Genomic DNA, 27,468 nt, shown 5'->3' on the forward strand with positions numbered 1-27,468 from the left:
ATTCAGACTTAAGAGGTGATCTTTGCCTGGCATACAAGACATCAATGGACTCTATTTTGATGAATCATTTGCACATCCACAAAATAAACAACATCAGAACTACTAGACTAAAAGACCTAAAGTTTGCTTGCAACATCATTAGGACATGTTGGAGAGACATATATATTTCTCAGATGATTCCCATTTTCAGTAACAGCCTCTACATCCATGTGAAGCAGAGTTCCTCCCTATCCCTATTTAAGTGCAACTTGGACCAGTGGATGGGTAATCAGAAATTCACCCCTGATCTGGTTCCTATATCTCTGATGGACATAGGCAGTCAGTAAATCACCCCCTATAAATCAAATATAAATACAATGTGTGGGTCACATTTGGGTTGCATAGCTAGTCTTTTAAGGGCCCTACTGATCATTAGCCTGTTATACACATATGAATCTATAAGATTGTTTACTCCCCTGGTGAGGTTCAGAGTTAATCTGATCCAAAGCTTTTTGTTTACCTACTTTAAAAATTCTTAAGCATACCAAACATTGAAAGTGTAGATGCCCCACTCAATGGAAGGACAGTTGAATTAATCAAGAATTAAAGAGCCCTTGCTTGTAGGGATAACCTCAAAGAATGCTAAGAATTTATTGTGGTCATCATCTAGAGTCGCAGTGAGTGATCAATGGGAGGCCATGAGTTAGACATTTGATTTTCCTAAGGATAGACAAAGTTTAATACCCTCCTAAAATTCATAAGATATTTAATGGAAACAGAGGTAGCATTTAGATTTCAAAAATCACCCTGGTGATAAGAACATGTCAAGATTAAGTAAAATACAGAAAAGACTTGCTTTTCTAATTAGATCTTTGAGATCTAACAGCAAACTCTCATAATCACAGATGCTGAAAGAAATAGTAATGCACTGTGTTATTTATATTGGAACACGCAAAAAAACAGAAATTGTGAATATAATATATTGTCAATAGACAATGGAATAATCGCCCTACTCCAAGACATAGCAAGTGTGCTTAGAGAACATGTTATGTAAGTTACAGTAAGGAAATAAGTCAGACTGCACTAGAAACAAGAGTAGACATTTTTTTATATAACTATAGACATACTAACTGCTGCCACAAGTCAAACTGAAAACTTAAGTTCTATAGGACAAAACTATATACAGAGTAGTTTTCACACAGAATCAAAGAAACCTAACTAATGCTTTATTGGTCATGTTAAAAAAAATGTTAGGATGTGGTGCTGTGCCTCGCCAATAGCAATAATCTTAAGACCTCCCAGTTCAACAAAAAAATGGGGGACAAATTAGACCAAAACGGGATTACATCCAACAAGCAGATAGTATTCTATATGAAATTATGGCGAGGGTCATAATGCAGCTTATCGAAAATGACAGGGGGAAAGTACTTTTGTTACATGTGGAATAGTATGGGTTTATTAAGGAAGATCTTACTGCCTCAATTTTGTGGCATTCTTTGGAGGGATAACATTAGATCCTGATGAACTGCAAACAGTACCTACCACTTATTCTGATCCTGCTAAGGCATTTAACATTATTTCCCATAAAAGAGTAACTGAGAAATTATAAACATTTAATTTCAATCCATATGTAATTCAGTGGGTAAAACAATGGTTAATTAGCAAGACACAACTTGTCAGTGTTGTATTTATCCAAACAAGGATTACCAGTGGTATTCCACATGGCTCAGTAATGGTTCTACTTCATGACTATTTTTATTATACGTAAAAGCAGAAAATGAGGCATGGATATTGTAAATAAGTATGATTACCTCTGCAAAATGGATAATATAATTACTTTAAAAAGTGAATGATAATGTTCTCCAGAATGGTTTACAAGAAAATTATACTTGCAACAGTAGTAACAAACTCACCTTTAATGCCAGTAAATATAGCATTGTGAGACTTGGCAAAAAGGTACTAAATTATGATCACAAAATAGTAAGTCAAATTATAGAAAGGACACTATCATTAAAGATATAGGGACAATAGCAGATGACAAAAGCACATTTGTAGTCTATTGGAAAGGTGTATCTAGTTACTGTAAGCAGATTATTTTATTACTTTATACCTCTCTGATCCTACTTGAACATAGAACTGAAGTTTGTAACCTTCAATCAAGCTAACGAAGCCCTTGAAAGGGTATATATTTCCCTACTAGAAAAAAATTGTAGGGTTGAAAATCTTGAACTATTAAGAACAGCTTTGGAAAATGTCTTTATATTTTGTTTCTTATAGGTTACATACAGCTGACAACTGCCTGGTCTATAATGTCATATTAGATACAGTTCAGTCTGAATGTACTAATATCAGGTCAACTAAACTAATACTAAAATAAGTAGCAGTAATGGTAAAAAGTAATGGCTACATTAAAAAATACATTCCATCGTTATGGAATAAGCTCCTTCAAGTCAATTCTTAATTTCTTTCAAAAATAATCTAGGCATGCGTATGAAAAGTACAAGTGAACAGTGTGTGGTTAGTCAAGACTGTTGAAGATCAGTAACTTGTAAACCTAAAAATGGAACTCAGGAACCAACTACATGACCTGCTGTGGGTAAGACAGAATGAAAGTAAGATCATGGCTATCATTCTCAGATCCACACGAATGTAATTAAGGAGGAGGATGGCGGTATAGCACAGAATGTATTAACAGGAAATGAGGGAGGAAGAGATGCAAATAAAAATGCAATCCCAAATCATACAATAAGTCAATATGCCTTTAGAGTCTAGCAGGAAAAAGACATTGAATATTAGAATGAGAAATATGTGGTGGCTCACATCTTACTCAGCGCTGATTCTGGTTTGTTATCTGGCCATCCAAAAGGACAAAGGTTCCCTTTAGCAGTGATCTGATACCCATATTTATCATAAGGGTAATAGTAAATAAGGAAGTGGCTTGGTTATTTCTAAGACAGGTATGCAAGAAGTATATAGGCACTCTTTCACTCATAAGTGTGAGATTTCTCAATTTACAGAGCATGGATAAAATGGATTCTGCATCCTGACAAACCCCCAGCAATACACATACTGCAGTAAAATACTGAACATAGGTGTGCATTCTTTAACTATATGCTAGAAATCAAGCAGGTGGTTTTGTTTTCAGACAGAATTTAACTGTGTGAATGCCAAAAATATTGCAGGATTACACTTTGTCCAAATGTTTCATAGAACTCAGAAATACACATGCTCAGTGTCTCTGTTAAGCTCACATATGTTTCCTTCCCTTGTCTTCTAAATAATATTATTTAGTACTGGAGCTATGCTGCATATTTTTGCTGCTGCTTGATGTCAAATTTGCAAACATAATAGTTGAAGATAACAGAAATGGTCTAATTGTTAGTGGGATTTCATAGTTTCCTAGCGTTTTATATGTGTATGTGTGCATGTGTGCATGTGTGTGTGTGTGTGTGTGTGTGTGTGTGTGTGTGTGTGTGTGTGTGTGTGTGTGTGTGTGTGTATGTATCCGTGTATGTGATGTGAGTGTTATATATGTATGCTTGACTCCATTTTCTGTTTTATCAGTTTCTTTGTTTCACTGAATCTGCCATATCTATAACAGTCTGCTCTTAGAACAGTGATGATAAGGAAGCTTCTCCTTATCTTCACCATGCTGTGCAATGTGCAATTTCAGCATTAGTGCAGTTAGAGATGCAAGTGTATGGCAGCATAGCATATCATTGCCCCCTGCAAGAAAAAAAGGTTTTTTGTTTTGTTTTATTTTCAGTGGGTCATAGTTTGACTGTTCCCTTGTGTTAAAAGTTTATCACGAATATATACATATTATATATATATATATATATATATATATATATATATATATATATATATATATATATATATATATATATCAGATTTCATCGAATTTCAAAACAGCAAGACCAAATCATCGAAAACAAATCATCGAAAACTCATAACATCGAATCTCAAATCATTGAAAACTATAAATAACATCCCACAGAATTTTTACTACGTTTATGCAGGGGGGTAAGCCCCCCTGCACCCCCATGTGGGGGCTCCACCCCGCACATCCCCGTACATTAAATATACCAACTCCAAGGTCGCACTACAGTGGGAGAAAAAGGTAATTTCCTAACCCCACTGTAGTGCGACCTTGGAGTTGGTATATTTAATTTCCGGAGTGTGTGGGGAGCCCCATTGGGTGCAGGGGCTTGCCCCCCTGCATAAATGTAGCAAACAGTGTCTGGGATGTTATTTCTAGTTGCTTTGCATTTTTCAATGATTTGAGATTTAATGTTATGAGTTTTTGATGATTTGAGTTTTCAATGATTTGGTCTCACTGTTTTGAAATTCGATGAAATGAGCTTTCGATGATATGAAGTGAAACTATATATATATATATATATATATATATATATATATATATATATATATATACACACACACACACACACACACACACACACACACATTTACTTTGCTAGAAATGTACATTTTAAGATAATAATGATCTTTGTTGCAACTAATCTTAAAACATACTGTGTTCTTGACCTGTAACACTGGTATTCTAAGAGATCTCACTATCAACTACCATAAGTCTATACAGAAGCCACTGACAGAAAAAAACAAATAAATAACTGTCTACCGTCATCCAATATGCAGATGACTCTACTATCATTAGCATAGCCAAGTCCACTTCTGAACTACTTACACTCACCAAAAATGCCTTCAACTCCACCAAAACCTGGATGTATAATAGCCATTTAGCCCTAAACACTAAAAAAACCAAACTCATGTTATTCACTCCCATAAAAAACACACTCCAACCCAAAAATGAATTTGTCATTAACTCTCTCAACAACACTTTCATCACAGTAGTCCATTATTCTAAACTTTTAAGCATCATCATAGATGAAAACCTAACTTTTGACCAGCACATAAACACAAATATCAAAAAAGCTCATTAAAAATTAGGCCTCATTTACAGGCAATAACACTTCCTCACCTATGCAGCAAGACTATCCCTGGCCTCTTCCTTTCTACTACCATCCTTGCTCTATGGTGCACCTCTCTTTACTAACATATTATCCTCTCTTAAATCTTAGCTAGATTCAAGCTACAACAAAATTATTAAATTTGTAAGCACCGCCAAACACTCCTCTCAGCACTGTCACTCCAGCGTCTAAACTGGCTACAGCTTCCCCAACATCTAACATTCCTGCAACTAACCATAGCTCATAAGCTAATATACAAGCCATCTAGCTACCCTGCCCTCTCCTCTCTCTTCACCATGTATCACCCAAATAGACCTCTGTGATTGGTCAATCAGATGCTCCTAAATGTAGCAAAACCTAACCTCTCTGCCAGTCAAATGCGCTACCCATACACCATCGCCAAACTACGGAATGCTCTCCCTCTATCTATTAGGACCACCAGCAACCCTGAATACTTCAAGACATCATTGAAACAATACCTAATCTCCCATTGGAAATGTATTTGTACCAGCACCAGCCATAATAAAACCCCAAACTCTTAGTCTGCCTACTTCTCCCTCCCCTCCCCTCCTTCCCTCCTATTTAACTTGTCATCCTGACTCCTCACTTATATTTTCAATGCTTTCACTTACTTGCCTATTATGGCTCCCATAGTCTTACTAAATATATCTTTAGTACAGAACCCTACTGCCTTATAGTCGATGATCTAATACCTTTTACTCTCAGCCTAATTAACTGCTACTCTCCATATTCTACATCACCAGTTACACTCATGTTGGTATTGTATGTTTAAACTAATTTTATTGTTACACACTGAAATTATGGGTGTGCAGTTAAAGCCTCCCCCCATGCAGAGGTTCATATGCACTTACATAAAAGATCACACAACTATGGAGAAAAGGAAAGTACCCAGCAACAGTGAAAAACTACAGTGATATCATGGTACGGTGAACAAATAAAACAACATTCAGGAACAGTAAATTCAGAAAAGAGAGACTAGGTAGACTGTATTAAACAGGATACATGAATGGTAGATCTCCTATTTCCACAACCTTATCAGTTAGACATAAGTGTGTTCTATGTCTGGTTAGTGTCTCCTCCAGGAAAGTGTGGGTATTAGAAGTGCCCCAAGGGAATATCCAGGAGGAGAAGATGATGTTCATATCGCTTTTACTGGTCACAGGTCACCTGTTGAAAACCTCTGGAAACAGATCCTGCTCAACTTACCACTTTAGAAACACAATCTGAAAACTAGCAGCCTTGTTGCAAATAAGATAATATTGCTAACATCTATATACAAAGATCAACGGAATTGTAAGATCTTACTCTCTTAGTTCTGTATGAGTTCAGAAAGGTTAGTTATGATATTTGAAGGTGACCTAAGATGTGTGTGAAAGGGAAGCACAGAATATATATTTTCTTTTCTTAGGAGGATGACATAACAGTTAAGGTGTTTACCTTACAGATACAAGGTGCAGTGTTTGATTCTCACTTGGGTTGATTGGCTAGGCTTAAAATGGCTCACAAGGGTAGATAGCCTAGTACTAATTTATGAACCTTTGAACCTACAATACATTGTTATAATGTTCCTAAGGTGTGAGGTGCACTTTATTTTCTTAATAATTACAGTAAAAACAAAAAGCAAATATACATATTAGCTTCCAAAATGGATAGCTTTAAATGATAAAAAGATCACACAGACATAACATTCAGTAAAATTCCAAGAAAGATCCAGCTAAGCTAGAATCTTCACTGTGTAATACCTGAAATTTCTTATATTGGAAAACCATGGGATATACTCAAATGACCCCTTAAGGACATAACAGTGTTGCAGTTACATGGCTTCTGAATTCCCATGACTTTTCAATTTTTAAATCTTTACCAGTGCATTTAGGCCAGCAAAGACAAGCCCTTCTAGCTGTAGACATACTACGTTTCACCCTTTTGCTGAGATCATCAGTACAGTGTAAGTGGATTGTTTGTCAATGCTTTCCAAACCTCAGAGTTCAAGACCAGACCTAATGTCCATAAACATTAAGAAGCCTGTAAACTATCCCAATTAACATTGAAACCAATGGATACAAAGGTCACCCAGATGAACCATTTAATAAATACCATAAAATTTCTGTAGTGTAGACCTATTGGGTATACATATGGTAAAACATGGCATCCCACCAAATCTTAACTCCAGTCAGTGAAGTACATTTCAGGTTTTGCACTTATTTCCATAGAATAACACTAGATTGTTAACATTTGTGTTCCTTCTTATAAACTGCACAGCTGTAGACAATACAGAAAAGTGCTACAGTACCAAATGTTCTTTCTAAGAATTATTTTAAAATACTGAATGTATAAGCATAATAGAAAATGTCACAGCTACATTTGTACCTCCTGTCAATATCAGCACTACTGTCAGAGAATTGCAATTAGGTTCAACGTAATACTTATCAACACATAACATTTCTAAATTGTTAAAATATAGGTTCTGTGTAATAAAGTACAAAGCAAAATGTCACACTTTCAATCATATAAGCATTAAAATGTCAAATAACAGAAAAAGACACACTAAACACATATACAGCCGCATGCAAATTCACAACCAGCTATATATAAGTACACAGAAACACACAGAGACACACATGGGCATAGCACACACATGCTCACATAACATAGGAGCACACACACAATCATCTATAAAAGCACACACATGTATATACATATAAAGGAAAAAACAAACAATAAAAATATTTCAAAAAAATACTAAAATAAACATTAATGTGCACAAGTTCATATACTTAGACCTCTAACAATGATAAAAAACAAATAGCGCCACAAAAATACTGCCACTTTAAACAAAGTACAAAACCTCATCCCATTAAGAACATTTTTGGAAAATGGCAATGTACATAAGAAATACACTGAAATAGTGCATAATTGGAATATGTATAGATTGTAGTAAATTAAATATACAGTAGTGATGACTATGGGAACATGGTTTATGACTCTTGGCTTCACTACTTCTCAACACACACATGCATGCACGTGCATACACACACACACACACACACACACACACACACACACACACACACACACACACACACACACACACACACACATATGTGTAAATGTGTACTTGAGTTTAGTGTGTGTGGTGTGAGACAATGCATATGTATATACATATGTTTGCACTTGCTGTTATCAAATGTTTTTTTTAGTCAATTAACAGAATATCAACCAAAATAGATTGAAACGCAGATGAGTGACTACAACAGAGCAAGGAAAATGGTTCTGCCCCCCATGAAGAAAAGATGTTAAAGCCCATTTGAGAGTTTCTGCTCTGTTTGAGTGAGTCTCAGTGTTTTTGTTTTATATTGTACAAACACATTTGCTTATAGGAACACAAAGCAGATACATGCATAAATATAATACATACCATAAAGAAAGAAACTGATACACCTGCATTGTTTGGAGTCTGTTTAATATTGAGTGAGTAAAGAGATAACCTGTTTACAATAAGCCAATCATCTAGACATTCACTGCCAAATGAGAAAGGACAACTTTCTTTTGCGCTTCCAATGTGACTTCATGCTATGTCACATTATCATTGCATCTTAACTCCTTTTCTCCTTGCTAATATATGTCTTTGTCCATGGCAATTTTGGGAAATACTCTTAAATGATTGTTTTCGATACTCTTGCTGAGGGTTCATATTCACAGACGTCTCTGTTGCAAGACAACAAAATAGCTTAAACATGTGAAGTGTTCATTTAAAATAGTTGATCTGCCTTTATTTTTTCTTATTTTTCCTTGTATCATTTGCATGACTGGCAGTGGTCAATAACACTGAACTGCACTGCACTGCCCAAGGTGAAAAATTACAAATTTTATTGGGACTGCCATCAACGGCACAATGAAGACTAACATTGTTGCACTTTCCTCAGTGGTGTGAACATTACTGAGTGAAGAAATGCAAATTGTCACACTCCTACCTGTGTGGCATAATGTGTAAACGTATTGAGCTTAGAATACTTGGGTTGATGTGAAAAACTCAAGTAAGGTCAATACTGACTAAAAGTGACAGATAAGTTATCTGAAATTATGTAAATATTAATTGTGTGTGCTGTGTGAGCAATGAAAGCATTTCTGCTACTCCCTGTGCCCTTCTGCATTCCCATGACATTAGCTAAAGTCCTGATATTTTAACACATACATGCAGCAGTGAGATGTGAGATGGCTAAATGTGTCACTGTAATGCAGTACTAGCTGTGCTCATTGCTACTTATAGAGTGACTGCCATTTTTAATTTCTCCAAGTCTTTTGAGTTTCTAATACCATGACAGGAATGGACCCTATTACTAAGTCAAAGTACGATTAAAGTTCATGAAATTAGTATTGTTTCACTATTTGATGTTAGCCAAAAGTGTTCTTCGCAGCACCCACAATGTGCCCAGTAATGATTCCCTTTGCAATTCGTATGGTGTTACATGAATTGGTAACATATCTAAATATGATTGTAAATTCTTTTTTATAAGACCAGTTACTCCTACTACTATTAGTATTGTCTGGGTATCTTTCTTCCACATGGCTCTCGTTTCTGCCTGCAGATTGAGGCATTTTATGACTTTGTGTCTCTCTGTACACAAAACACTGTAGTCACTAGGTGTGGCGATTTCAATGATCAATGCTACTTTTGTCTTCTTTTCTTGGACCACTATATCCGGTTTTCTAGCATCTATCTTTTGGACTGTTGGTATTGGGTGATCCCATGTGATGTAAAGTTCATAATTTTCTATGATTCTCTGTGGCTTATATTTCCAGTGTTTTTCAGCCACTTCGATACCATAATGTTTGCACAATCTCCAGTGTAACAATCTCACCACATTATTATACTTTTCAGTATACAGTCCCTCTGCCGTTAGAGAGTCATAACCAGCAATAAGGTGTGTGACTGTTTACAATTTGGTTCCACAAAACCTACATATGTCTATTTCTCCCACATGTTCAATGGACTTAGTAAACCAGCATGTACGTAGCCCACTATCTTGGGCTGCCAATATTTACCTTTCATTTCTTGTTGTAAATTCACCTCTCCTTAACCATTCCTGCGTTCGTTCTTGATCAACATGAGACTCTTCCAGAAGTTTTCTATACTTGCAACTATATTTATGTTTTTTCCACATTTTTGCCTTCTCATCTGATCATTCACCTTATATTCTTTCTTTTGTTTTATCCACTTCTGGTTTGATTTCCATTCCTGTTTGATGTCGATATGCTTCTGATAAATTAAGCAGAAATGTCATCTTAGATTTATTCTCCTGGTTCATTTCATGTGTCTTCAAGTTGTTATTCCCCCAAAATGGTTTGAATGCTTCCGACAAATATTGCCTTCTGCATTTGCATGCCACTTGGCAGCATGGCATTCAGTTTCATGGCTTAAGGAAAAAGGTGAAAAATTAAGTTTAGGCTGCCTTAGGTAGCACAAACTAGTCTGGCAGCATTACGTTACCATCACCACTCTGGATATTACTCAAGGAAGGAAATACACATGACAGGTAACTTTTTCTGTTCCACAAGGTGTAAGTGCAGTGAGCTTACAGATAAAGGACATCTGATGCATGGTTTGAATCTACTTAAAATGCAGTTTTTACAGACAGTTGTCTGAATAAGTATTTCAGCACATTTTCTGATACCATTGAGTTGTTTAAAAATTAATTGTCACTATTGCTAACAACATGAGATCGTTTTAATTATGTCTGAAAATGTGTTCCACAAAGTACATGTCTAATATTGCAAGGAGATGTGAGAAAGAAGAATTAATGTCTTCTCCATTTGCTCTCCACTCATCAGTCTGCAAACATGGTTCACTGCCTAAAGAAAAAAGTGAAAATTTAGTTTAAGCTGGCTTAGGTAGTACAAACATACTTGGCAATGGTACACTTTCCTCAGCACTCTGGACAGTACTGAGAGGAGAAATTCTACCTGTTGTAGAACTATTTGGGGGACAATATGTAACTGCAGTGACTTTAGATAAAGAATACATCTGATTAAGTGTTCCAATCCAGCTACAAGATACTTTGTGCAAAGGGTGCAAGAAGGTCATTTCTCACAACTTTTGATTAGGACTGTAACACTAAAGAAAAATGATAATGTTAAACGTTTTTCTTGCAAGCAATTTATCAGTAATCTTTGCTAATTAAGCTTTTCTTTGTAGTATATACAAGGGAGCCCGCAGGATTTTTTGCAGAGCCCCCCACTCCCATCCATGCAGCCCCACACGCAGCCATTTCAGTGTCCCATTACTTGGCTATTTCTCCCCAGTTGTCATACACACTATTTAAAACTCTATGTGCATACTGTTTTATGCTTTACTTCTACGATATTACAGATTTCGATTTAATTTACAAATTTTATAGCACAAACACTGATAGACATTTGCTAAATAAAGTAATAGTCTTACAATGAAAACAGACTTGGCATTAAAACTTTTCTACATTTGAAAGTCACATTAACTGAAACAGCATTGAAACCCACATTCAGAGAAAATGCATCTGGCCATTGGCAGGTTAAGTTTACCTTTGGCTGTTTTCAAATCATTGGCCCCTTGCACACATTTTAGGACCATTCAAAAGTTCTTTAATACAGTCAGGAAGGTGAATCAATTCTAATATATAATAATTGAATTATATCCCTTGTCAGCACCACTTGATAGAGTGTATTTTAAATTTATAGTTTTGAACATTTTGCCAGTAAGCAATGAAATAAAACATATGAGCCAATAATGACAAACTGCCCAATTTCATTTCAACCATAAAAGGCCACTTAAACGTCTGTCATTACAATCCACCAGTATCAGTCAATATGCACAATCTCTGCAGAAGTAAAAGTCATCTAAATAATTCCACATTAAAGAGATCTGCAACTAATGAAGAGGTTGTTGTTAGAAAACAACTTTATATTTCAGTGTTTCATCTACAACTTCAGTGCCTTCTGCCCCTGAAGAATAAATTGCCTCTGTTACATAAAAAATGGTAAGCTGCTATATTCCAGCAGGGAATGGGTGGCAAGCTGAAAAGCAAGTTACTAGGCATGTCATCCAAAGGAGGACATGTTCAGGTCTGCAGCATCCCACCCCCTTAAAATACAAATCTGCATGCTGTGGGAGCAGAAACTATAGCCCTCTGCATCAAGATGCAAGTATGCTACCTGCTGTGCTACTAAAGCTGCTGTAAAATTCTATACGACAACAGTGATGCCATTTGCTGAACAAAACAGTTGTACATTTTAAGCAGACTTAGCATGAGCAGCAGTAAACTTCTCATCCCTTGAAGCACTTGAAAATAAATTCCACCTGCTAACTCTAACTAGGGTGTTTCACTTTTTCTTACACACACACACACACACACACACACACACACACACACACACACACACACACACACACACACACACACACACACACACACACACACACACACACACACACCTCAGCATTTCAGTGCAAGAAATCTGGACAAAGCCTAAAATAAATAGGGACAGATTATAAATATTTCTGTCATGAACTTAGAAAATTGCTAGAACAATAGGATTTGTGTTAGTATGCAGTTTTCTAAAGGATATGATGTCTAAAACTTAAATGTCTGTCTTTATTTAGCAACTCCAATCCTTTTTAGGAGAAATATGGGACAAAAATCTGGACATTCTGCAAAAACCCTGGACAGCTGAGGGGTATGCTACCTCCCTCTTATACATACATGCACACACACTCACAAAGGCCCCAAACTAGGGACATATTTAGAAAGTAGCTAGAACAGAATTTGTGCTAATAACCTTCAGAAAATGCATTCTAAGTCTGAAACTCCAATGCATGTCATTATTTAGTAACTTTAATCCTTAGCTCATCTCAGTGATTTGTCAAAAACAGAATTTTTATGAGGAACAGACTAAATATATAAGGCAAAAATCTAGACATTCTATGAAAATCTGTACAGTTGAGAGGTATGAGTCACACACACGTACACCCCCTACCTCCTTAGAAAGTGGCTAGAACAAGTTTTTTATTACTATGCATTTTCTGAAATATATGAAGTCTAAAGCACAAATGTCTGCCATTATTTTCTGACTTCAGTCCTCAATGATTTTCTAGAAAAACACAATTTTATGAGAAACAAACTGAAAATATGAGACAGAAATCTAGATAATTGTGAGCCGAGGTCATACCTCTCAACCTCTTACAGCAAAAAATCTGGACAAAGCTTAAAATGACGGGGGGACAAATAGGGACGGATTTTAAATATTGCCCTTACAAACTTAGAAAGTTGGTAGAATAATAGGTTTTGCATTAGCATGAATTTTCGGAAGGATGTGGCATCTAAAGTCAAATGTCTGTCATTATTTAATGACTTCAATCTAAGGCTATGTGCCAGAAAGGGACAGATTTTAGGAGGAACACACCAAAAATATGAGGCACAGATCTGGGCATTCTGTGATAACCTGAACAATTGAGAGGTATGGTCAAGGTATGAACCCCCGCATCCCTTACTCACACTCATACCTCCTTCTTACTTACATATACGTGCACGCGCACACACACACACACACACACACACACACACACACACACACACACACACACACACACACACACATCTCTACCTACTTCTTACAAAAACGCATACACACCCCTACCTACTTCTTACATAAACGCATACACACCCCTACCTACGTCTTACATAAACACATGTACACCTCTACCTACTTCTTACATACACACACCCTTACCTATTTCTTACACACACACACACACACACACACACACACACACACACACACACACACACACACACACATACACCTCTTAAACACTTAAAACACACAAGCACACACCTACCTTTCACTTGTACATTTGTACGTACCGTAGTCCAAACGTCTCCTGAAATTTAAATTCCACGCGGAAGATAAAAACGTAATCCATCGGTTGCACAGATGGACAAGACGTAAATAAGTCGCAAACACCTGCTCCATCTGTGCGACTGTACATAAAGGGCATTCTTAAAGAAAAATGCCCTTAAAAAAAAAACGAAAATTAATCTCCTGGCCAGACAGTTCCGGGGGGGGGGTGCAAGTGCACCCCCCCTGCACCTGCACCTGAGCATATATCATTAATTTTCACATACAACCTCAAGCTAATGTTTGTCCAATTTCCTAGACATGACAATGATGACATTTAATATTAAATTCACTTACATGTGTATGATGGGCACAATACTTTTGCTATAATCGTTACTCATCATATATCCCAGCTATGTGTTGAGGACAATGTCTTGTGAAGTATGAATGTAAGTAACAAACCAACCTGTATTAATCAGCACATTCATTGGCATCCATCTGAAATATATTTATAAACAGAAATACTAACTTTTACAGGGGTTGCATTCCCAGAAATAATTAAAACCACACAAATGCAAACCTCTCTGAAGTGTATTACTATGTCCCATTGGTTAGATTGCTAGTTGCTACAAAAATATTCTAATATTGTGTAGGCCCCAACATGACAATATGTCAGAATTCTTCTTTATCCTTTCAAACTTTCTTAAAAGCCATGCCATAAAGGATTCTATTGTTGAACATTGGAATCTGTGTTAAAAGGTTGAGCACCACACAAAGCAAAGCTCAATGCCATGTTTCACAGCTTTCCTGCTATGTGATGTCAGTAGTGCCAATGCGTCTGCCAATGAATCCATCTACTTTCAATTTTGCAAATGCAGTTGGTGAGGCTATGCATCTTTGCACAACACCAGTAGCATGAGATATACACTGGGTGCCGATTCGGACATCTTTTGTTAGCCTGGCTTTTGCAGACATGGCTGCTGAGGAAGAGAATGGTTCTACATTTCGAACACAAATGTGGGGTGTTCGGGTGTCTAGGATATTTGTGGCACTCCTCATGAAGGGCTACAGCAATAGGCTGCTGCAGGAGAATTATACTGGGTCTCAGTATAAAGCTGATGCTTAGAATAGCTTACCCAAGGCTGTCTCCAGTGCAACAGGTAATGCATGTATTGAGGAACAATGTCATCACCACTATAGTGACCCTAAGAAGCACAAGCAAGACATCCTAAGCTGACGGGAGGCTGAAATTAAGATGAGGAGCACCCTAAAGTTGTGTAAGTATACTGACCTATAACCTTTAGCTAGCCAATTCAGGTTCTCATTATGATTTTCTTTTATACTTATAATTTCCTTTATTTTTGTACTATACAGCAGCAGAGGAGATATCTGCAAAAATGAGGCACACCAGGAGAGATTAAGTTGCCTCTTAGAGGCACAAGGTATGACTCAGGTACAAATTCAAGCCATCATTTTATTTTCATTCCCTCATGCACTCAAATCATGAGCAGGCATACCTCAATCTCCACCTCAGGCATGTATACCTTTCCTAATAACTCTTGTTGCCTGAATCAGGCAATGAGAACACCAGCTTAACTGTGTGGAGTTCAGTACTCAGAAACGGCAATTACTTTTTATTACTGGATAAGTATTTATAAAATATTCACAGCAATTATGTCAGGAAGACTTAAGTTATGGTAATTGCTATTATTACATCAGAATGCATATTTCCTATCCATTGGGGAAATAAAGGCTGCTGCTTTTTATAACATAGCACTGAGATTTGTTTATTTTATGACACATAAAAACTTTCCATTATATATGGATGCGGCAAAGGTGTACAATAGCAAATTATCGAAACGGTTTATGTATTACCAAACCAAGTGTGTTTGTGTGTTTGAAGGTTATTTAAAAAAATAGTACTGTGACATGACATGTATCTAATTATCTCATATGTTTAACTCCTCCCATCATTTCTCTCTTTTTGGTGGGGGGGGGTTATAATTTATTATCAATACCATTTGCATAACTTACTGCTGAAAATGTAATGACCAACAGCACTGACCACTGCAGATTGACCTGCCATACCTCCACAGATGGCAGCACTGACACCCAGCACTTTGGGGTCATAACCCATCAGTGTTGCCTCCACAATTCCTGCGCTACCTGCTCTAACTGCATGATACTTCTGCTCCTGTCTGCTGGTGCAGTGGTACCCTCCAGGAGCAGTGGTATTGGAGGTGATGATTTTGTAACCCAGCAGGAACCAACAGGGCTAGTGGAAGATATAATGGAGATGGGCCTCAGTGCACATATTAGCAGGGTTGAAAAGGTTCTGTATTGTATTGCAAAGACAATGCCATGTCCAATGCAGACCCAGGGAGCTGATGCAGAAGACAGTGATGAGAGTTCTGAGGGTAAGAACTAGATTCTCACTATTCTCAACATGGACATGGGTGTGCCTCTGACGTCCCCTACTTATCCTCAATCATAGTGTTCCCTAACCTTTTGTCTCCATCACTATCCCTGTCTGTCTTGGATGTCCTGTATATCTGTGCATGCTTCCTAACCTACTCTACTTACCTGACCCAGTCATTGCTAAGCAACTTTCCTAACATTCCGCTCTCTCTCTCCCCAAAAAAAAAAAATTCTGTCCCATACATAGCTCTCCACTTCAACTATGTGTCATCTTTTCACAACTGATTTGGTTCATTTGGACATACAACATTAATCTGTTTTTGCCACTTATCACTAGTGTAGTGACGCCGCAGTGTCATGAAACTGTTTGTACAATTGTACATTTACATTGTGAAGAACTGGATAACTATTGTGCTTACCCATGACCATCCTGCAAATTCCTGTATTCTTTCCCCTGTGTTCTACCTCTACTTGCCATCCCAGTTTTCACTACTGTCTTATTCTCCCTTCTTTTCACATTTAATCTGGTCAAACAATGAGTCAAAAAGCAATGCACATGACCAGAAATGGCCCCTGGCAAAGCCTTCACTTTATGTTCTCAGCATTTGCCCATAGCTTGACATAGCACAGCAATGCTGAGTGAGTGAACACCATTTAACTTCTTATTGCAAAAGCTGAAGATTTTAATTTGATCTGCAGTGGCCCAGTTACTTTCAGGCAAATGTGCTTATATCTGCTGTGCTATGGGAATACAGAGTAATGTGATACAGTCAATGGAGCACTTCTTAGGCTGTTGCATTTGCTAAAATACGTGTCCCTATCTGCATGTAGAGATAATTGCCTTGTTTGTAGCATAATGTTTATGTATAGTGTCATGGATTTGATTACAGCTGTATATCAATTTACTACATGTTGAGATTTTACATTCCTGTCATCTATCTAACTGTAAATGTCTGTATTTCTCTCCCTATAAAGCATTTCCTTAACAGAACATTGGAATAGTGCAGCAGGACATCTTTTTCAAAAACACTGCAGCCTGAACAGGGAAACTTATTAAGTCAACCTTATGGTTACCTATTCATGTTTATTACACTCTGTTACCCCTTTTTGTACCTATAGCAAGGACTTTATTGAACAGAGCATGACATATTAATGATGATTTAATAAGTAAGAGTAAAACATCATACAGGTGTTCCTACATGTCCCACTAAACATATTGCCACTATTCCTGTTTGCATCTGCTCTGTCTCTCACTGTTTACCCTTCCTGCTTCAGTAAGTTGTCACTGTGTTTCAATTGTGTTATTTTAATATTGCAAGGAAGTAGTTCCTTTGTGGTGTGATGAGCTAGTGCTCACATGTGTCGAAAGATTTCTGAATAACTTCAAGGGTTCTAATCCAGCTATTAGCTGAGTGTTATTGCTTGTTTCTGGTACATTTATGTGTACCTGTTGACTACATATTGTTATGAGCTATCATTATCCTTCTTCTGTCATAATCTACTTTGTCCCAGCCTCCATCTCATACTGTCAATGTAGCTTCACCCTTCTGTATCATTAATCTTCTACCTCTGCATTTGCACAATGCCTGGCACCTGGCAACAAATGCAACTGAGGCTAAATGGAAGTACACAGCTTATGGCAATAGCTTGGGATTTTATTGACTTCATCCGCATTACTCTGTCACACTTCACACCTCTGTGCTTACCTATGTTTAGTCAGTTTAATATACTTTTTAGCAAGATGAAGAGTTAGATGTACAGATTACAGTGGTCCATAGGGTAATGTAGATGAATACATACATTCACATTTGCTAAAATCTGCTGTCAGACAGTAAATATCAGAATTATGATTTCCTATGTAGTGTGCTTAGATAATACTCATGTGTAAATGTTTTTCTTAGTATGCTGTAAATGTACGAATACATATGGACAAAAATATTTCTGGATATGTTGTCTGACTCCTGTGGATGTAATCATTTTTGTTTTACTTACATCATTATCCTGCTGCTATATTAATGTGACTGATACATGTTGTAAAGACTGTCTTGTACAGATCTTTGCATGGACACTGGCACAGAGCAACATACAGTACTGCTAATTCACATTCTAAGTTCAACACTTCAAGATATGATTACAAATGTGCTAACATTTTGCTATCAGCCATGCAATCTGGCTTAGCAGCACTGTGCTCAGAGTAGAACAAAATAAAGAAAATGAAATAATTACAGTTTTATGTTGTACAATGTATGGCTGTATTACTTTTGTCAACAGGTGATCTTGATTTCAGAATGATGTTGACTCAATTAAGTCATTTAAAGTATGTCTGGTCTAGAGTATTTATACCTGCAACTGTGTTGCAAGCTTGGTTAAACTGTTCTTACCACATCCATCACTGTTATTCTGTACTACACTACTCCCATGTTTGTCTTGCTAATGCACATAGTGCAAGTATGAGACAACACAAGTGCCTAATCATCCCAACATGAAATCACAGGAATGTTTGACTGATAACCCACTAGTGTACAACAGTCGATGTGTATGTCACCCCATAATATAGAACATGTCAATGTCCCTCAAAGTAATGTAAGGTGCATTAAGGACAGTATCTACTTGTCAGTACAGAAGTTTGCCATTTCATGTGACAATCATAGTGATGTTGCATTGTCCTGTGAAAACATATGAATTTGTTCCACAGCATGTAATGCACAATACCATCTGTTACAAACAGTGGATTTTACAAAAATTCAAATGTCCTATTTCACAGTGGCAATGTCAGTCTTCTCCTGTGGCACTTGCAACTAATCACTAGTTTGTGTAACTAGACAAGTAGGCAGTTCAATGCCCATCATGTAAGACTGTTTATAAAACTCGATGTTCTGTCAACTTACTGTGACAAGAATGCAATAAAATGTTCTCACAGCTCTCCTATCCAAATGTTTACAAAAATACCTTCTATGAAACACAATGATAAGGTCACCCTAATAAAAGTGTACTCTCTCCTCTTAAGTCAGACTGCTGCTGCACTTGTGACTAAGAATGTACTTTTTTACATTGTGTAACTAGATTAGTAGGTGGTTTAATTGGGAAATGTGTGTGTGTGTGTGTGTGTGTGTGTGTGTGTGTGTGTGTGTGTGTGTGTGTGTGTGTGTGTGTGTGTGTGTGTGTGCAAGTTTTTGTGTGTAATGCTTGTTGCTATATATACTTCCCATAAACAGAATGTGTTTAAATGTGCACACAGCTCCCTTATCCCATTTTTAAGGAAATATTCTCTATTAAACATGGTGATGAGTTAATAGTGATTCTCTATTAAACCTGGTGATGAGTTAATAGTGATTCTCTATTAAACATGGTGATGAGTTAATAGTGATTCTCTATTAAACATGGTGATGAGTTAATAGTGATTCTCTATTAAACATGGTAATGAGTTAATAGTGGCAAAAGTACACTCTCTACCCTTAAGAGTTAAGACTTCTCCTGTGGCACTTGTAACTACATAGGTAAGAGGTTCATTACTCAATATGGGGAATTTGTGTGAGTGGGGGTGTTTGCAGTTAGGTGCGCATGTGCTCAATCAGCTTCTACTCTGGATAAAAGTTTTAAACTGCTAGATGACTCGAAGATCCCCAAAGCCCACCTTTACATACACAACTTCTTTACAACACAAGGGTGTAGCTATGCATACTATTTGTACTCTACTGAGTACAATTTTGTAGACATTACTTAAAGAAAACATGTTTTTAGGGCATACTCTCTCCACAAATGTGTAAATCAATGAGTTTCATAGACTTGAAAAATATCCATTTAATGTTATACAGAGAAAGTGATGCAAACATTTGTTAAGTGGAGTGGGAGGAGGTTTCCATTTTTCAAATGACAGGTGTTTTGTGGGTCAGCAATAAGAGCACATGATTACAAAATTATATTGTCTGAATGCACCCCTGGTTCAATGCACTGATGAAGTCATTGTTTCACAAGTCAACTGTTGTTATTTAAATATCAGACGTACCCTGTGGTGCCTGCATGTCTTGCACAATTTTCTGAAATATGTAAATAGGTAGGATATTTGAATATAGCAGTGTTCAATTTTCACAAGTGTGACTCCAAATGAATTCAGGATTGTGTTACACACATTTGCAGTGGCAATGTTTACAACATCAGATGGCTGTAAAATGAATTTTACCAGATACATCTCCTTGGCAGCACACCACTGATGTCATCTGTTCATTGTTATTGTACGTCTTACTTGTACTCATTGTGCTACTGACTGCTGATAATGTGCTGTATGGATGGTGTCAGTAGATAAGTAAGTGGTTTGAGTCGATCACTGCTTAAATAGTGTAACTCTGATTACTGTCATATACCACTGGCCATCTCGCAAGCACCTTTACATATACATGTAATTATGACATTGAATTACAGTGGCACTCTGTAACACTAGCAAATCCTAGCATCCACAGGGAAAATAACTTTTTGCCCACAAAATGATTACATAATGTTAATATACCTGCAGTATCTCACATTTGGAATTTGAATTCTGCTCTGTTGCATGACTTTATACTGTGCTTTGTACATTATACAACTATATATGTAGGATGTTTGAAGCCAGCTGTGAATGTTTCTTTCACCTTCATACTGTGTATACCATTCTTCAAAGACATATATAATGCTTAGCTGTAGAGTGCTATTGTGCTCTTTGACCAATTTTTGGCATAAACATCCAGCTAATAAAGAGTGGTGACATCATCCATTTAATTGTGCATTGTCACAATTGTACCTCAGAACATCGTATACTGCTTGTATTCAGGCACTAATTTTTAGCATGTGATGTTGTGTACTTAGTTCAGATCCAGCCATTACTGCTCAGACTATGTTGTGTCAATCTTATTGTGACTGTACATGTTGCTAACACTGTTATCAAACACATTTGCTTTGTACATGTATAGATGCTGATCCCTCTTACAAAAAGCTATGATAATTTGTCACAAAGCAATGCTTTTATTCAGAGTAATGACCATATGCCATTATATTTCTTTACATAACATATGTAGGAAGCATTATTTTCTGGCACAAGGGAATGAGATGACATCATGTATGTTGTTGACAGCAATTACAGGCACACATATCCCTTGCAGCAATAACATGATGTAGTGCATGAATCTTCTACCACGGTGCATTCATCCTGTACAATATCATGCATTTCCTGTTGTCAAATGCTCATGTTTTCAACATCCACATTTAATGCCTGTTAATATTGTAAGGCCTTATAATGTAATACATGAATAACTTCCTCCACATTTATAATGTGTCCATTTACAGTGGCAGAGGCCTCCATCATCCCTTTTATCTCAGAGATTGTATACCGCACATACTGTACATCTGATGGAATAAGTTAACATAGGTGGAGTGCCATAATGTGGGTCTATATCAGAACATCGAAGTTTTAAAACTTTGAATGTTCTAATATCGATCTGTTTTAATCGAACACTAAAAATACTGGAGCTGCAGAACACCAAATTCTTTCCTAGGGAAAGAATTTGGTTGGCCGGTTCTGTGGCTTCGCTATTTTCAGCACTGTGGTTGAGATTTATGGGTCGGGTACAGGTAAGTGTGCGACTGTGTGGTTGTTAGGGTTAGGGCACGGGTTAGGTGAGTTAGGGTTAGGGGCGGGTAAAGTGAGTTAGTGTTAGGGCGCGGGTTAGGTGAATTAGGGTTAGGGGCAGGTTAAGTGAGTTAGGGTTAGGGCGCGGGTTAGGTGAGTGTGCAATAGTGATAGACCTTAGGGTTAGGGTTTGGGTTAAGGTAGGTGGATAGATAGTAGTGTATTATAGTTTAGTGTAGGGTTAGTTGCAGGATTATAAGTGTATTTGTGTGTATTGATGTTTTTTAGGTGTGCTTGTGTTGTGTGTATGTGTTTCAGAATAGCAAATTTTTTCCCAAGGAAAAAATTCACTGTTCTGAATGTTCGATATTATGTGGTTTAGGGATTTTAGGTTTGATGAAATAGCGCTCACTATTTTCATCTTTCGATAACGTGATATAAACGCCATAATGTAAAAGTGTTAAGACTTCCACTGTGGTGTTTGTGGTTCATTCACATATCATTAGTCAGTAGAGTCAGAGTCACATAGATTGCTGTTAAATTCCTTTATGGGCAGTATTATATGAATGCACTGATGTTACATAAACACCACTGTATCTAGTTATCGTTATCCATTCTTATGTCGGATGCTGCTATATCATCATGGCTTGTGATTGCATGGCAGTGAAATGGGAATTTGGGGATGATGTGCTGTGAGCGCTCCTGTGGCACATGCATTGATTCCTGGCTTGTATAGCATACTTACACATATAAATTGTGTTTCAATTCTGGGACAGTGTGTGTCCTGCAATATGGATACAGCTTCCTTGTCAAAGAAGCAATCACAATGTAGTGCTCACTGTTGTGTGGACAGTAACATGAGTAGCTCCTTTCCAGCATTCTGAATAAATCCAATTGTCCATATTATATTCGTTACTCCTGTCTTAATACACACATTCAATTCACTTATTTGTGACAGCCTCCATTGCTATCTTTTGTGGCATATGCAGTAAATACAGAGGTCTGGAGAATGAGAGCCTTCTATAATAAGCAGGGGTTTGAATATGGTAACATCTAGGGCCACCTTTTTCAGGGCTTTCCTACAGGGTAGGTCATCCACATAACATATGATAGCAAAGTGCCATAAGCTCTTCAAATGTGTTCTTCATGACTTGACAAATTTAAGACATTTCTGTAGCGACCATAATTGTTATGCATCTCTCTGACATCTGTGCTGGCATGTGTTCGAAACTGACATGATGCAAATATTTCTCATGTCATTCAATGGTATCATGCATTACCTCCCCACAAGATACTCTTGCTCTGTATCGCATGGCTTCATCTGGATGTGTCTTTAATACTGCAATTGTTTTTGGCACACTGTAAAGCTTAATGGCAGATGACAGATTCCATAAACATTTCTTACTAAATGGCATGCTGTCAAACCATCATAAACTGTGACTGGTTCTCTGTTACAACACTTTCTACTGTGTTGCTGCTTTTTAATTGCTGTTATGTTGCTGTTTCCTTTAATTCTATATGAGCATGCCCAGCATTATATTGCCGGAGATGTTTGCAAATCAGCAAAAGCAAAACTGGAGTCACAGCATGTTATCTGCTACGTTTTGTCATTTTTCACTTATGTATGTTGTTTATTAGATTACCATTTAGCGTTTATATAACCATACAACAATTGCTTGTCTATTACATATGCTTAGGTGATGAACATCTTTTCTATTGATGCCTCTGTCATTTCTGATGTAACTGAAATTACAGATGTAAGGTAATTTTCTTCCTGTCTATGTATGCTGAGGTGAAGACTACAGAAGTAGGATCAGCTTGCATACATAAATCACTGTATATACATCTCAAATGCAATAATTGCAGTCTATGCATTCAACCCATAATGCCATAATGTAGCTTCTATCCTTGCTAACTGTTATGTCAACTCAGCATTTAATAACGTGCAAATCACATTTCTACACTACTGCTTTTTGTCTCTATCATGTCCTTTATTAGTATGTCCATTTTTAGTTATGTGCATTACTGTGAGATTGTGATTCACATTAATTACATTACATCAATACTGCAGGATTTATGTCGGAAATGCTTCTTATACACTTTCATCACATTTGCCCATATAATGAGCAGACTTTAAACATTTCTTCTTCAACATTAATTAATTATACAGCATACAATTCTGTGTACAGTTCTTGCATTTCACTTCCCCTCCTTCTGTATTCTTTCCCCTGCGCTTGCCCTTAATATGTTTGGCTACAGTGCATGCTTGGTTGTGAGCACTGCCTATATGCACGTTGTTTTGTTTGCATTCTGTGCTTATGTTGGCAAGCACCTTCTCATGGCCATGAACATATTACTAGCCGTGAACAGGTGCCTGCAATCATTTATGTGTGATGAGCAGCATGCATATTCGATTAGCGCTGCTACTCATCACGCTAACATGCTTACATCAGGTAGGAGGAGTGTGGTGCCTACATGATTGTTAATGAATCCCAGGAATTGTCTGCTGCAAGACACATTTCTAAATGCTTACAGATTTATGTTCCATATTTGATAATTAATCCTTATGATAACATGACATTTATAATAAGTTTTTAGGAAGCAGAAACACCGTGGCAACATGGTATGAGATGACTGTTCAAGATAAGTAAACTAATTATGAAACTACAAATATTAAGAATGTAATCATAACATATTGAGTATGCATCCAAATACAAAATAACATCAACCTCTGAGATAGACCAAAATAGTTACAGATAAATCCACCAAGTGTGAAAAAAAAACAGAATGAGCAGTAAAAGCCAGATCCTTTATTCAGGATTTTGTCCTTTTACCAAACAGAATATTCTTTCCTGGCAAACACTGAGGGAGAATTACTGAAAGAGATGATATTGACTTTATTCATTTTGAGGATGAGTTTTTTTAAACAAATCAAGGGAGTCACCATGGGAGCAGTCTATGCCTTTCATATGCCAACATAGCATTACTCTCATGGGTGAAGTTACACGTGTTTAAATCAGAATTTTTTAAATTATGTAAAACATTTACGAAACCTGGCTAACATTTTTATTTTGTGGGAGGGCTCCTTGGAATTCATTCCAGAATTTGTTAAACAACTCAGTACTTCCACTTCCTTTCTAAAATTCACTTGGAATTTTAACAATCAAAGTATTAGCTATCTTGACACTTCAGTTTCACCTGGAACAGATGGGTTCATATCTAAAATTTAAAGAAAGCCAACTTTCAGCAACTCATATTTGCACTACAACAGCTACCACTCTATGAAAAAAGAACAATCCATTCAAGTTGTGAGAATGACTTCTAGCAAAGAGGCCTTGGAAGAAGAATTCACTGTTCTAAAGAACTTGTTCACTCAGAGGGGCTACCCTGTAGATTTTGAAAACACTATTAGTATGAAAATATTACATAAATGGGGGAGCAAACACAAACCTCAACTAGGACTAGATTTACATGTAGAAGAACCATGATTACAAAAGGGTGCTGATTGTGGAATATAACGAAGTAGCTCCCTATGTTAAAAATATTATCAGTAGGAACTGGTGCATTATTAGTTCTAACACCACCCCGATGAACATTTTGGGTTCTGAGCCAATATTTGCATATAAGACAGCAGACAATTTAAAGCATATTTCTCAGAGTAATGATACCCACAGTAATGGACCCACGTATAGTAAAGACACCACTCCATGTGAGATTTGTAAATCATGCTCCTACGTTACCCCGCAGAAAGAAATTACTCTTGAGAATGGGCTTAACAACAAAATTAGGCTTGTCAATAGCAGTCGTACCACAACAGGTTTAGTCTATATGGCAGTCTGCTCAGGATGCCACAGTTTTCATATAGGTAAAACTCAGCATTTCACAAGAGAATACAAGAACATCTTTATGACATTGGCAAGAACATAAAAAATGCTTTATACAGATACAAGGTGGTTTGCACAGGCCATTGTATGTATACATTTGGAATATGGACAAAATAGCCAGGGAATCCAGAGATGGAGATTGGGGTAACCTTATAGAATTTAGAGAATTAAAGTAGCAATTATGATTAAATGCAACTGACCCAGCTGGCTTGAATGACATAACATCAGTTCACTCAGTATTAAAAATTAAAATGTCAAACTATTAAAAACACCTAGTATTGCATTTGTTAGACATTTATTAACAAGCTACTCAGAGAAATTTTAAATATTTTAAATCATGTAATGGTTTGATTTTTGCATTATTACATACTATTCATTATTATTATGCTACACACATGCTGTACATCATTTTAAGGACATGGCACAGCACAACATGCCTTTCTAACACTATCTTGAAAATGGTACCTATTTGTAAAGATTATTTTCTTTATTTACATTAACTCCTTTACAAGGCATCAGCAGAACACCACTTGATGTTAAGACATGCTTATGAACAGACTTTGTTTTTGCTCACTTGCTTTTACTATTGTTTACTTGTTTATGTATTTATTACTCTGCACCTTAAATGAGGCCTGCATATAAGGAAGTGATGTATGCAGCTTTTTTTAGATTCTGATGAAGTTCCTGTTAGGAACAAAAGCACTTAATCCTGAAAATGCTGAATAAAGCATCTGGCTTTTACTGCTCTTTTTTTATTTCTATTTTTTTTTACACTTGGTGAATTTATCTGCAGTCATTTTGGTCTCCCTCAGAGGTTGATGGTGCTTTGTATTTGGTTATTGGTATTTTAGTCCATACGCTGTTCTTTTGCAGTGCATATTGAATATGTAATTTATCATTCTATAGCAACTGATCATGTTCTAAAAATGGCTGGTTATGATACCAGTGGGGAAAGGATTCCCCTGCTTGAAGAAAATGTTTAGTATTATAAACGATTGCATGTCATGAACATTAAAAGTAACTGCTGCAGCTGTTGAGAAGAATACATATGGAAATGGAACAGATTATGTTTGACAGCTAGCGGGTTCTAAAATAAATCAGATATTATGCATGTTATCAAAGAAATACAAGGTATTCAGCATATGCAAAGTGCAAAATTTTGGTTAGATATATGCATGTTGACAAAGAAATAATAGACATTCAACACGTGCAATGTGCAAACCAAACTCCCTTTATTTTGGTATCTGTAGTGTGTTTTAAATTTAGTTTTAATAAAACCAAAGTTATTTACCTTCACAAATCTACATTAGAGTCAGTGACTGTTAATCAGTGAGGATCAGGTAGACATATCAGTTGTGTCATCATATAGGATTAGGATAGTATCATTTAGTTAAAAAAATCTGTTTTGAAGAAAACATAAAGCCTTACCTGCTGAGAATGGGCTTATGCTCTGTGCAAAACCAGTGGAGAAGGATACAAATGCAACTGGGTAGACAGTCCATGCTAAGTATTTCAAAAGTACGTTATCTCCTAGTTCCTGAAATAGCCACCTGTGTGCTGCACAAAAGGATCTTGTTATACTTGTTGACAGAATATTACTTTAATAACGAGTCAAACATTCCTCACATACAGTACATGCACCACTATAATAACGTACAGTTATCAGTGAGAAAGCGCACTTTGTGGCGTTCATACTAACTGTGGA

General features: G+C 36.7%; 1 protein-coding gene across 2 annotated transcripts in view; it reads right to left on the minus strand.

Moving 5' to 3' along the window:
- LOC122809207 (chloride channel protein ClC-Kb-like) overlaps positions 1 to 27,468 on the minus strand; it is a 1,320,353-nt gene that overhangs the window by 1,135,972 nt on the left and 156,913 nt on the right. For both annotated transcript variants that reach the window (XM_044080518.1, XM_044080517.1), the window contains one exon: positions 27,192 to 27,320. In XM_044080518.1, the coding sequence (XP_043936453.1) occupies positions 27,192 to 27,320 (129 nt within the window). The remainder of the gene's footprint in view (positions 1 to 27,191; positions 27,321 to 27,468) is intronic.

The sequence above is a fragment of the Protopterus annectens genome, chromosome 8.part0, assembly GCF_019279795.1.
Source record: "Protopterus annectens isolate FY-2018-M chromosome 8.part0, PAN1.0, whole genome shotgun sequence".
NCBI lineage: Eukaryota > Metazoa > Chordata > Ceratodontiformes > Protopteridae > Protopterus > Protopterus annectens.